This window comes from Cebus imitator, unplaced genomic scaffold (assembly GCF_001604975.1).
Source record: "Cebus imitator isolate Cc_AM_T3 unplaced genomic scaffold, Cebus_imitator-1.0 Scaffold33, whole genome shotgun sequence".
Taxonomy (NCBI): Eukaryota; Metazoa; Chordata; class Mammalia; order Primates; family Cebidae; genus Cebus; species Cebus imitator.
Window position 1 is genome coordinate 1,062,667 of NW_016107348.1, and position 14,144 is coordinate 1,076,810.

General features: G+C 36.8%; 1 protein-coding gene across 1 annotated transcript in view; it reads left to right on the plus strand.

Moving 5' to 3' along the window:
• The window catches only part of CEP350 (centrosomal protein 350), a 151,046-nt gene that overhangs the window by 79,664 nt on the left and 57,238 nt on the right, over nucleotides 1-14,144 (plus strand). Inside the window, exons 18-24 of the mRNA XM_037737047.1 lie at nucleotides 83-252; nucleotides 1,608-1,744; nucleotides 2,797-2,919; nucleotides 7,482-7,651; nucleotides 11,561-11,757; nucleotides 12,345-12,529; nucleotides 13,009-13,096. Of these exons, the coding sequence (XP_037592975.1) occupies nucleotides 83-252; nucleotides 1,608-1,744; nucleotides 2,797-2,919; nucleotides 7,482-7,651; nucleotides 11,561-11,757; nucleotides 12,345-12,529; nucleotides 13,009-13,096 (1,070 nt within the window). The remainder of the gene's footprint in view (nucleotides 1-82; nucleotides 253-1,607; nucleotides 1,745-2,796; nucleotides 2,920-7,481; nucleotides 7,652-11,560; nucleotides 11,758-12,344; nucleotides 12,530-13,008; nucleotides 13,097-14,144) is intronic.

Genomic DNA, 14,144 nt, shown 5'->3' on the forward strand with positions numbered 1-14,144 from the left:
TTTACTACAAATAAGGCATTTGATCCATGAAATAAATTTATAAATTAAAATTAATTTGGGTCAAGGGGAGACTAAAACATAACTTCTTTTTTAACCCCCTTTTATGTAAAGGTCCATGCAGAATCATTACAGCAGGTAGTTAAATCACAACGGGAAGTAACTGAAGTCCTGCAGGAAGCAACATGTAAAATAGCAGCTCAGCAGTCAGAGACCGCTCGCCTCACCACAGATGCAGCACGCCAAATCTGTGAGGTAGCTGCCCCTGAGAACCATTATCTTTTTAGTTCTTTTTATTCAATCTGTGTACCTTTGGTCTTACCAGTAATGTGTTTCTAAAATCTTAGTAAATGCATACTTTGAATGAGTGACTTTTAGTTGGGGCCGTACCTTATTGAAATAAGAGGCACCATTGATTGGAGTGTGTTGTACATGTGAATGTTATAGAGAGAAAAAAGACAAAGAGCTCTAAATTTCTGCCCTCTGATAAGCTTTTTAGAAAAATATCAACTTTATTGATGTATAATTTATAAACAATAAAATGTACCCATTTTAAGTATGCAGTTGGTGAGTTTTCTCTCTCTCTCACACACGCACGCGCACACACACACATGTATCTCCCTATAACCATCACTCCTCTCTCTCTCTCACACACACACACACGTGTCTCCCTATAACCACCGACACAGACACACACACGTGTGCGTGCGCACAGACACACATATCTCCCTATAATCATCACCACAATGCAAAACATATTTCCGTTGCTTCAAAACTTTTCCTCGGTTTCTTTGCATCCAGTCCCTAATCTCAGTCCTGGGGAACCACAGATCTGCTTTGTGTGAAGGGGTTTCATTTTTACCCAGAATAATATTAGTTACTGTCTTTTCTTTCTTGTAACAGGGGTATAGCCAGAAGTAGTTTTATTGCTGTCTCTACATAGGATATCACAATTCACGATTGATACAGTTTCACTTTATTTTAGCAGTTGTAATTTTTTAAACCAAAAGTTAGTACTATTTGTGAAATGACTTAGTTTTTGGAAATCCATGAACCTACTGTATGTTGGGTACTGTGGAGTTGTACATATAAGTATAAAATTGAGTCTTCTTTCTCAAGAAAATTTTAATGTAGATAACATTAACAAAGATATCAAAACAAGACATTAGAAAAGGAATAGCTCAAAGTAGTGCTTGAATGAATATTGAATGAATAGTACATGCAGCACTTGCAGTGGTGTTAAAGAATAGGGAAAATGTACTTCACCTATTGGTCAGCAAAGAGTTAGAAAGGAAGTAGTAATTAAATCGATTCTTGAAGGAAGAATTAATTTTTGGGTTATTACTGCTTATGATAAGCTTAATGGTTTTCTATCTAATTCATAGATTGTTATAGCCAGGTGAAACCTTAGAAATTATGTAGTCCAATTCTGTTTTTATCAGATGAAGCTGTTGAGACTAAATGATTTGTCCACAGTAATTCATCTATTAGTGGCACAATTTGCCTGCTCTCAAGTCAGTGATCTTTCTTTCCAGGACACTATGCTTCTTCTCAGTTCTGTGACCTTATCTTTTTATATATTTGCCTTTCTTGTGTGTGTTCATATTTAGATGGCAGAGTTGACTAGAACTCATATCTCAGATGCTGTCACGGCTTCAGGAGCTCCTCTTGCAATACTGTATGACCACCAACGGCAACACCTTCCAGACTTCATGAAACAACTGAGGACCAGAACTGAAACAGATAGGTTAATATTCATTCATTCAGCCAATATATAATGAGTATCTGTTAGGTTAATATCCATTCAGTAAATATGTAAGGAGTATTTGTTGTCATGGCACTATTCTTGGTTGGGAATACAGTTATGGGCATAATCTAGTAGGGAAGATAAACATTACTCAGATACTCAGTTAAGTAAATGAATACTTATTCACTGATTTAAGTATTATGAAAGGAGCTGGGCGCAGTGTCTCATGCCTATAATCCCAGCACTTTGGAAGGCTGAGGCAGGTGGATCGTGAGGTCAGGGGATCAAGACCATCCTGGCCAACATGGTGAAACCCCGTCTCTACTAAAAATATAAAAATTAGCTGGGTGTGGTGGCACGTACCTATAACCCCAGCTACTCGGGAAGCTGAGGCAGGAGAATTGTTTGAACCAGGGAGTTGGATGTTGCAGTGAGCCGAAAAGACCCCAAAAAACAAAAGCCAGGGAAAAGAGTGAGACTGGGTATAAAAAAAAAAAAAAAAAAGGAATACATGTCTCAGAGACATGTAACATAGGAATTTTAATAGCCTAGGGGTGCCAGCAGGTCAGAGAAGGCTTTCCCGAGGAAATAAAGCTTGTGGTGAGATCTAATGGATGAGGAGTTAGTAATGTAAAGGACCATTGTGGCTGGGGGCAGAGAGCAAAGAAAATGGTATGAGATGATGCAGGGATCAGACCATGGTATAGGACCTTGCACACTTAGGATTTTGAAGTTTATTCTAAGAGCAATAAAGCCATTAAAGAGATTATTTTTGGCAGGATTGGGTAACGTTACCATATTTCTGTGAGTTTTTCTTAATATTTGACTGTCTCTAATTCATAGATTTTAAGTCTCTGTTTACATTCATTGATATTAGGAGTGATTTTGTGTTTACTTCCTTAATGAAACAACATATTCTGTAATGTGGTGTAAGCTATTTTATAATAAGCATTCATTCAGCATTTCATCTCATACTACTGTTAAGCAATACTTAAAATATTTCTGTTATTAGAGACTTTGAATGTTTAATCAGTTTTTTATTTTATTTATAGGAAAAGTCCATCTGTTTCACTCTCTCAGAGTAAAGAAGGAACCCTTGACTCAAAGCATCAGAAGTATTCCCCTTCATATGATAGTTATTCTGAGTCTTCAGGATACAGGAATCATGACAGAAGGTGAAGACAATTTGATTTCTTTGTCAGTACAGTTTAGTAAACTCTGATAAATGGCTTAAACGTTGTTTTTCTTTGACTTCTTAATCTTGTTTATTTTATTTATTTATTTATTTTTGAGATGGAGTCCCACACTCTTGCCCAGGCTGGTGTGCAGTGGCATGATCTTGGCTTGCTGCAACCTCCACCTGCCAGGTTCAAGCGATTCTCCTGCCTCAGCCTCCTGAGTAGCTAGGATTACAGGTGCCCGCCAACATGCCCAACTAATTTTTTAGTGTTTTTATTAGAGACGGAGTTTCACTGTGTTGTCCAGGCTGGTCTCAAACTCCTGACCTGATGATCCTCCTTCCTCGGCCTCCTAAAGTGCTGGGATTACAGGTGTGAGCCACCACGCCCAGCCTATCTTGTTTATTTAAATAGAACAGGGCATGCTCTTCAAAGTGCTGGCTTCCGTAATTAGCCAATTTACAAAATAGTTGGCCCATGTAATAAACCGTCCAACACATATAGTATTATCCTTATAGGTAAGAAAACTGAGGCTTATGGAGATATTAAGAAACCCCTTCAAGGTCACATAAATAATGATACCTCAAAGAATCGCACCTTAATTTATCTGCCTTCAAAGGCTATGTTTATTGCACATTTCCTTACTGACATTCATATTTCCTGATGTTACTAATTTTTATTGTTATAAAAAATATTGAATAAGCCAGGCACAGTGGCTCTCACACCTGTGATTCCAGCACTTTGGGAGGCTGAGGTGGGCAGATCACCTGAGGTCAGGAGTTTGAGATCAGCCTGGCCAACATGGCAAAACCCCATCTCTACTAAAAATATAAAAATTAGCTGGGTGTGGTGGTATGTGCCTATAATCTCAACTACTCAGGAGGCTGCGGCACGAGAATCTCTTGAACTCAGGAGGTGGCAGCTGCATTGAGCTGAGATTGCACCACTGCACTCCAGCCTGGGCGACAGAATGAGACTCCATCTCAAAAGAAAAAAAAATTGAATAGCTTCTCATTGGTAGTTGTTGTGATATTAATGGCTATAGTTTTCAATTATGGTTCCATCCTCAGATTAGAAGATTTTAGAGGTGACTTTTCAGCGTTTTTACAGGTAACATACCAACATTGTCAAGTATAGTAAAACCCCAGTTTAAAAAATTAAATCATGAAAGTAAAAGACATGAAAATGTGGGAAAAGTACCAAAGGTTATTGGGTACCTGTTATGTCTCTGAAACTATGTGACTTTCATTTAACCTTTACTGACGGTTTCACTGACACTTCATGTAGACTGTCATCTGGATTACTATGGTGAACTCCTAATACTTGTCCTCATCCTCTAATCTTCCTACACTCTATTCATTAGCCACATGGTGACCAGAGTGATTTTTCTAAAATTTCTAGCCCTTTTGGCACCTGTTTGAAATCTTCAGTATTCCCTCAGAATATTCAGACTAAGGTCCAAATTATTTAGCCTAGCATAAAAAGTTCCTTTATAATTGAGCCTTTGGTTCATCTCTAACCCCATCTCTTGGCGTTTCCCCTCTTACTCTACTCCATTCATTCTAACTAGTTCCAATTCTCTGTTAAGAACCATGCTCTCTGTCTTCTGTGCCATTGCCTTCGATCTACCTTTTTTCTAGGCCATCCCCCACCTCATTTCATTTAGTTTATTGTTACTTACCTTTCAAGAATTAGTGTTACCCGTCATCTGCTTTAGCTCTCACTTCATTGTTCTCCGACAGCACTGTGAGTATAGCTATGACAGTCTTGACTGCCCTTTGTATACATTTCTTTGTTGGTCATTTACAGTCTAGACTAGAAGCTCTTTGAGGGCTTCCTTTTCATCACCCCAGAAATAAACTCAGTAACCATTAGCAGTTACTCCCTATACCCTCCTCTGGCAACCACTGATCTACTTTTTTTCTTTTTTTTTTTTGAGACGAAATCTCGCTCTGTGGCCAAGCTGGAGTGCAGTGGCGGGATCTTGACTCACTGCAAAACTCCGACTCCCTGGTTCAAGCAATTTTCCTGCCTCAGCCTCCCAAGTAGCCGGGATTACAGGCACATGCCACCATGCCCAGCTAGTTTTTTTTTGTTGTTTGTTTTGTTTTTTTTTTTTCATATTTTTAGTAGAGACGGGGGTTTCACCTGTCTCTACTAAAAATATGTTGGCCAGAATGACTTCAATCTTCTGACCTATTGATCCTCCCACCTCAGCCTCCCAAAGTGCTGGGATTACAGGCGTGAGCCACCACGCCTGGCCAGATCTATTTTCTATCTCCATTCTCTGTGGATTTGCCTGTTCTGGATTTTTTATATAAATGGCATCATTACAATATATAGCCCTTTGTGACTGAATTCTTTCACTTAGCATGATGCTTTCAGGTCTCATGCATGTGTAGCATGTATTACTACTTTGTTTATATGGCCAAATAATATTCCATTGCATGGATATCCCACATATTATTTATCCTTCATCAGTTGGTGGACATTTGGGTGGTTTCCACTTTTTGACCATTGTAAGTAATGCTGCTGTGAACATTCACATATAAGCATTTGTGTGGATATGTTTTCATTTCTCTTGAGTATATACTTAGGAATGGAATTGCTGGGTTATGTATGGTAGCTCTATGTTTAACTTTTTGAAGAAATGCAAAACTATTTTCCAAAGCAACTGCAGCATGTTATACCATTTTCCCACTATGAGTGTAATTTTTTTCTGTAATCCACACCAATATTTGTTGTGTTTTTTATTATAGCCATCTTAGTGGGAACCATGCATACTTGTATCACCAGAATTTAGCAAAGTACCTAGCACACACTAGGCAACCTACTATAAATTTACTGAGTGAATGATTAGCACATAACTACTAATTGGTAGAACTGGGATTCAACTCCATGTCCTTCTGACTCATGTGCCCTTCTTGTGTGCTGCATTACATCTTTTACCTTATTGCTTTATTACAAAATTTATCTTTCAAAAACTTCTTAAACCAAACAATTGCTTTACATTCTGTTAAGTACTGTCATAGAAATATACACACACAAAAAAAACCAGAATGAACACAGGGACAGAAGTGACTAAACCTTCCTTGAGAGTTGGGGTGGGGTCGGTGCAGTCTTCTCAGAAATAACACTTTAACTAAGTCTTGAATTCCATAGGTCATTAAGCAGTCAGGGCAGCAAGGGCATTTTGGAAGAGGAAATAAGCATGTGCAGAGGATCCTAAGTATATTAGGAACCTATCACCTGGCTTGTGTAGTAAATGAATAAACCAAGAAATGTAAGGAGAAAGGAAAACACTTGGGAGAATATATGGTTTGTTGGCTGAGGAGTAGCCAAAAACATAAGTTCCCATGGCATTTCAACACTTGAAGCTTAAAATCAGGGAAAGGGCAAAGCAAAGATAGTGATACAAATTTGAGGCTCACTCTAAATGATAGTAGTTGAAGTTATAGTTAAGATTGCCCAAGGAGAATATGTAGTATAAAAGAGAAAGAGGGCTGGCACAATGGTTCACATCTATAAGCCCAGCACTTTGGGAGGCTGAGGCAGGTGGATCATCTGAGGTTAGGAGTTTGAAACCAGCCTGGCCAACATGGTGAAACCCTGTCTCTACTAAAAATAAAAAAAAAAATTTAGCTGGGTGTGGTGGCACATGCCTGTAATCCCAGCTACTTGGGAGGCAGAGTCAGCAGAATTGTGTGAACCTGGGAAGTGAAGGTTTCAGTGAGCCAAGATCATGGCACGGCACTCCATCCTGGGCAACAGAGTGAGACTCCTTCTCAAAACAACCAACCAAAAAATAATAATAATAGAGCGTGCGTGCAAGTGAAGGACCAAAACAAAACCATCAATTTAAGGAAAGACAGAAAAATTTAAAGCAAATGAAAGAAACAAGGAAAGCTTGTTAGGGAGGTGGGAAGAGAAGCAGGTGAGAGTAAAATCATAGGATATAAGAAAGGAGAGCTCTTTTATTTAACATTTAAGATTTCAAGCTTACAGAAAAGTTACAAGAATAAATACCTTTCATCCAGATTACCCTAACCTTTTACATTTTATTTAGCAAGTAGAGCTTTTAAAGAAGGGGAGATATGGTCAATAACATCTAATGTTGCAGAGTGATAAATTATCTGTTGGATTTGGCAATTCAAAGTATAGATAGAGCTTATTCAGAACAATTTTAGTAGAGCAGTTGGGATGGAAGCAGATTGTGAAAAATCATGATGTTAATGAAAAGTAAGGAAGTGGAAACAGTGAGTAGTAGTTCCCTTTCCCAGAAGTTTGATTTTGAAATGAAAGGAAAAAAGGGAGTGATAATCTAATAACACTGCCTATTATGATTATTTAAAAGTGAAACTTTCCTCCCTCCTACTCATCTTTCTCATCTTTTCTAAAATATTCTCGGATTTAGGTTACTTAGCTTTTTCTGTTTTATATTACATCTTGCTTCATTTTTATCTTGATTATAAAGCAGTCATTTGGCCAAATAAGTTTACTTTGAAACTATAATCCTTATTCTGTTAATTTTGTTTTTGTTTCCACGTATCCATAAATAGAAGTAGTAGTGGTAGCAGCCGCCAAGAAAGTCCTTCAGTTCCATCTTGTAAGGAAAATGAGAAGAAACTTAATGGTGAAAAGATGGAGAGTTCCATTGATGAACAGGCTCAGACTGCTGCAGATGATTCTCTACGAAGTGATAGTGTTCCATCTCTTCCTGATGAAAAAGGTAACTTTCTTTGCAAATAAATGTATAATCATTTGTTCAGAAACTGGAGGAAAGATGATCCTTGTTATAAAGTGGCAAATAAGCTAGATGCGGGGGCTCATGCCTGTAATTCCAGCACTTGGGAGGCTGAGGTGGGAGGATTGCTTGAGCCCAGGAGTTTGAAACCAGCCAGGAAAACATAAGGAGACCCCTGTCTCTACAAAAAAATTTTAAAATTTACCAGACTTGGTGACACAGCCTGTGGTCCTAGTATGTTGGAGGCTGAGATGGGAGGTTCACTTGAGCCTAGGAGATCAAGGCTACAGTGAGCTATGACTGAGCCTTAGCATTCCAGCTTGGGTGACAGAGCAAGACCCTGTCTCAAAAAAAAAAAAAAAATAAGTAAATAAAGGAATATAGACATTAAAAGTGGTGTACTTGGATATTTAGCTGAGGAGATTCCTAACTTTATCTCATTAATATTTACTAAACTTTATCTCATTAATAATACAGTGTTTCTAATTAAAGCACTGATGACAAATTTAATTATAGATAATGTTTTTAAGCCTTAGAAGGAAACAGTAACCATGTGGGACTTGTTTGTGCCATGTCTCAAGTATTTGTCATGGTTTTTGGCTTCCAATAATAATGAATAAATAATTGTCAGGTGACTATTTTGAAACATTATAAACAGTGACTTACTTTATTTAACTTCTTTAAACAATATTAAGTTACTTGCCCAGTGCTTCACTTGACTAACAAAAAAACAAAAAATATATATTATTTGGATTACTGCTACTTCTGGCCATGATGGAACAACAGGGATCAGATTTACTTACCCTCTTTTTCTATTTTTTTTTTTTTTTTTTTTTTGAGACAGAGTCTTGCTCTGTCATCTAGGCTGGAGTGCAGTGGTGCGGTCTCAGCTCACTGCAACCTGCAGCCTTCACCTCCCGGTTCAAGTGATTCTCCTGCCTCAGCCTCCTCAGTAGCTGGGATTATAGGTGTATGCCACCATGCCCGGCTAATTTTTTATTTTTAATAGAGACGGGGCTTCACCGGGTTGATCAGGCTGGTCTCAAACTCCTGACCTCATGATCTGCCCGCTTCGGCCACCCAAAGTGCTGGGATTACAGATGTGAGCTACAGCACCCAGCCTACTTACCCTCTTAAAGCAAGTAAAATGTCAGGCAAAACATGAAATAACTATTTTCAAGACAATGGGCCTCAGTCAGTGAATTGTGTGATTCATGAGAGACTAGAAACAAATGAGTGCTGCAGTTCTACCAGTTTACTGCCTAGAGAGTTTCCAGACTGCAGAGCATGGAGCCCACTGGTCTTCTCGAGTTGAGGAAATGGAGTTAGGGATCTGAAGAAGCCAAGACAGCTAGAATTCACAGGCAGCTACCATCCAAAGAAACTGAACCCTTAAAAAACTCACATGTAGAAGAAAACATAAATCTAGGTGACGTTCAGTTTGGTGATGACTTCTTAGATATGTAACACTTCAAGTTATGATCCGTGAAAGAAAAAACTGATGAATTGTGCTTTATCAGAATTTAAAAACTTCTACTCTGTGAAAGACATTGTGAAGGGAATGAAAAGACAAGCCACAGATTGGGAGAAAATATTTGCAAGTCATATATTTGATAAAGGATTTATATCTAGAATATATAAAGAACTCTTAAAACTCAGTAATAGAAGGCCGGGTGCGGTGGCTCATGCGAAAAAAAAAAAAAAACCCTTCAATAATAGGGAAAAACAACTCAATTTTTAAAATGTACTGAAGATCTAAACAGATACTTCATTGAAGCAAATATGCAGATGGCACATAGACACAGGAAAAGGTCTTCAGCATCATATGTCATTAGAGAAATGAAGATTAAAATAACAAGATATAGTAACACACTTATTAGAATGGCCATTAGAAAAACTGACAATAACAAATTGGTGGCAAGGATGCAGAGCAACAGGAGCTTGCATACATTATTGGTGAGAATGCAAAATTATATGATCACTGTGGAAGATCGTTTCATAGCATCTCATAAGACTTAACTATACAATCCAGCAATCACATGCCTGTTTACCAAGTGATTTGAATACTTACATCTGCATGAAAACCTGTACACTTATATTCATAGCAGCATATTCATAATTGTTAAGAACTAGAAGCAACCAAGATGTCCTTTATTTGGGGAATGGATAAACAAACTGGTACGTCCATATAGTGAAATACTATTCAGCTATTAAAAGGAATAATCTTTTGGTTCACACAACTACATGGACGAATTTTAAATGGATTTTACTAAGTGAAAAAGCAGACCCCAAAAGTCTATGTATTATAATATGATTCAGTTTATATGACATTCTATATAAGACACAACTAAAGAGATGGAAAACAAGTGGTTTCTAGGCATTAGGCGGAAGAGGAAGTAGTTGACCGCAAAGAAGATGCATGAAGGGGTGTTTACTGTTACATGGAGTATTTGTTCTGTAGGTATGTATGTTCTGTATGATGATATGTATTTGTCAAAACCTTGGAACTGTGTATCACAATGAGTGAATTTTAATATCTGTGAACTAATCATGCATACACATACATTAGTCAGGATGTTGGGAGATCTGAAAATGGAATGCAGCCTGTGATAAATGAATCTAACTATTATAAATATGTGGCATAACAATACTGAAGGGGTTGGGGGGAAAAGAGCTGACCTAAGTAACTTTGGAAAATGATGTCTTGCGTGGAAACTATTAATATAAACCTAACACAAAAGGTTTAGTACATAAACCTATACTCTAGTTGGATAATAGTTTTTCGCAGGGGTACAGGTTAACCGTTCTTTACATGTATATTGGGGTTGAACAAATAAATAAATGAGTGTTGGATGGCGGGAGCCAGGTTTCTCAGTGTTTGAAGGGAAGATACACAAGAAGGGACTAGAATGAACTTTGTTACTGGATCGGAGACCTAAGTATGAATTCGTGTTTAGCTGGCTGGCTGTAGGTATACAAAAGCAATTGTAATTGTATGTGAGTATGTGCACACACATGTATACATGGATTAGTGTACATCCATATATTGCCTAGTTCTGTTCATTGAGCAAGTGCAGAAGTAGTGATACACCCATAGTAGCAAGGACAACTAGTACCTACAAATTCATTCATTCATTCATTTTTTTTTTTTTCTTTTAAAGAAATGGCGGTCTTATACTGTCACCCAGGCTGGTCTGGAGCTCCTGGCCTCCTTTGGGATTCCACCTTGGCATCCCAAAATGCTGGGATTACAGGTGTGAGCCACCGTGCCTGGCCCCTAGACTGTGGTTTCTAAATATCATTATTGAATAAAATAAATAAGAGCTCTTTGGAGAAATGGCTGATTCTAGGGCTGTAGGAAAAATACAAGATGAGCCTGCAATATCTTGTACCAGAAAGTGAAGTATTCAATTAAAAAAAAGGATGCAAGGCCATGTCAAAGGCACACAGGAACCAACCTGAAAGAGCTGTCATATTCTAATTAAGCTAGGAATTAATGAGTTTTTAAAAAAGATATTTTTACTTGTATGTCTTTGATAGCAATATTAAACTTTTTTTCACTTTTACTGTTTATATTTCCTTTGTAAAGCATTTGATCTGACCTTTTCTCATTTTTCTATAGGTGCATTAGTGGTTTTCTAATTGATTTGTAAGAGCTCTCTAAATTTTTTGCAACATTAATCTTTATAGTTCTTATCCTAGTATTTCTAGGTATTTTTAGAGTTTTTTTTTTCTTGTTCGTAAGGCAAATAAATTTTGTTTATTATTTCATATCTACTACTGATCAGTTTTATGAATTTATATTGGCGTGTCCCATAAAGAGGCAAAGGGGTGCTACTTGAATTGCTACTGAGAACAGTTATGACAAAATCTACTTTCTCCATATTCTTTTAGACTCAACTTCTATTGCAACAGAATATTCTCTGAAATTTGATGAATCCATGACAGAAGATGAAATAGAAGAACAATCATTTCGATCATTACTGCCTTCAGAGAGTCACCGCAGATTTAACATGGAAAAGAGAAGAGGTCATCATGATGACTCTGATGAAGAAGGTTCTCCAGAAAAGACTACATTGTCTTCTGCCAAGGTGTGTTTCACTTATCTGTGGAGGTAGATGGTTGTGGATATGTTCTCTCAAAGATACGAGAAAACATTTTTTACTTGACTCATTTGTCAGCTACTAGAATGATTTTTGTTAGATATCAATTTTATGTTATAGTTTTCCTATAAAACCTGGCCTCACTTTCCTCACAAAGTATAATACAAACTTATTTTTTGGAATGAATATAAGGCCTTTGAGGATCTGAGCCATTATTATCTCGCTAGCTTTTTTACTTGCTTCATACTTCTAATACTTTATTCCATTTAGAAATTTACATTAATTCTTCTTACTAAATTGTATGCCTCTTGGTTAACAGGAACAAATTCTTACTCCACTTTGTATCCCTGGTACGGTAATTGGCTTGCAGTAGTTTATTAAAATTTTATTGGCCGAATAAATTAGAAAATGAATATTAATCTGCCTCATGTACCTTTTTAAAGAATATTCTCTTACATTGTTGGCAGCCTTGTTAAATACATAGTTTGTTTTTTGTAAATGCATACCACTTTTAATGAAGTTAAGTACCAAAAGGTTTAGATGATGATAAACAAGAAAGTAACCGTCTACTTTAGGAAGTGAACATGCCATTCTCAGGAGGACAAGATAGCTTTTCTAAATTTACTATGGAGATGGTTCGACAGTATATGAAAGAAGAAGAAATGAGGGCGGCTCACCAGTCTTCACTCCTGCGTCTCCGTGAAAAGGCCTTGAAGGAGAAGACTAAGGCTGAGTTGGCCTGGTTAGAGCATCAAAAAAAGTAAGTTCTTTCAGTGAGCACAGTTCTCACTCATTTCTTCTTTCGTAAAATGGAATGCTTTATATTTTAAGATGTTTTTGTTTCCTCTTTTAATTTGATTTGAGCAACCCAGTTTCTCAAGCTAGAAATATGGCAGTCATATTTGATTTGTATTTCTTTCAAAACCTCCTGTTACCCATATAACATTTTCTTTGCAGTTCTATCACTTAACTGACTGTAATGTTATGCTGTCATATGATACAATATTATAAATTTCTCGAAGTCCTTCTATCTTTAGAGGACACAATCTAGGGCTTGCATATACCTCAGTAAAATACTTATTAGGATATGAATGGTTATGGCTACATGTAGCAATTACTTTTCACATTTGAAAATGTTAAATTGGTTTGTAGACTTTTTAGTAGTCAAGAATTCTTGACATTATTCAGGTAATGGAAATTTAATCAAGTCTTTGTCTCAATTAAAAATATTATTTGCAGACATCTACGAGACAAAGGAGAGGATGATAAAATGCCCCCACTCCGGAAGAAACAGCGTGGTTTGCTTTTAAGGTTGCAGCAAGAAAAGGTATGTTAGGGAAGACACTCCTTTAGGACAGCTTATCATAAGCCAAGTTAGTTTGTAGAATCTATGATTTTTGCCTAATTTCTTTTCCTTATTATTGCCTTAAATGAGATGTAGTTGATACTTACCACTGTTTATGTTCATACTACTATAATTATAGGGGTTGCTTGGTAATCTATATTTCTCCTAAATTAGGATTGTGTGTCACTGCTAAATTAATAAAATACACAGTCAAACTTTCTACCTTCATGTAGTGAGTAGAAGAAAATACTCTTTTGAAACACGTATTTTAAAAATTAAGATATATATAAAAGAATCTATTTTGATTAATTTTTAAATTATTGTTTCCGTGGGCTTTCATGACATGTTAATTACATATTGGTAAATATTTTGGCTTAGTGGGCCTAGAGAGACTTCAGTTTTGAGTTCTGGAGAGGTAGCATGGTGGTGTAGTGGTAAAGAATTCAGGCTCTGGAGTCAAATTTCCTAGGCTAAAATCCCAACTTTACCAGTTGCTGGTTTCATAACCTTGGACAAGTTACTTAACTTCTCTGTGTTTCCTCATCCATAAACTGAAGAAAATAATAATAACATACTTGATAAGATTCTTGTGAGGAATAAGTAAGTTAATACATAAAATAAGAGCAGACCATGGCACATGGTAAGTGCTCAATAAATGTTAGTTGTTATTATTTGAATTCCAGCATTGTCACTTGCAACTGTGTAATCATGGTCAAAGTTTAAGTAACTCTCTGAGACTTAATTTCCTCATCTGTAGGAGTGGGATTATACTTCATAAGGTAATTGTGTGGATTGAATGAGGTAGCATATATAAAGTGTGTTTCACAGTGCTTGGTAAGTATTCAATAGATTCTAGTTGTTTTTTCCATACTAACCTGTTGCCAGGTGCTACCTACTATGCTAGATGATTTAGGAACCTAATTATCTGATATATTTATTGGCTTATTACTTAGTTATAAGTTTATCCAAGGAAGCATTACAGATGATAGGAATTTGAATAAATTCTCAATTCTATTTTTTAAAAAATAAG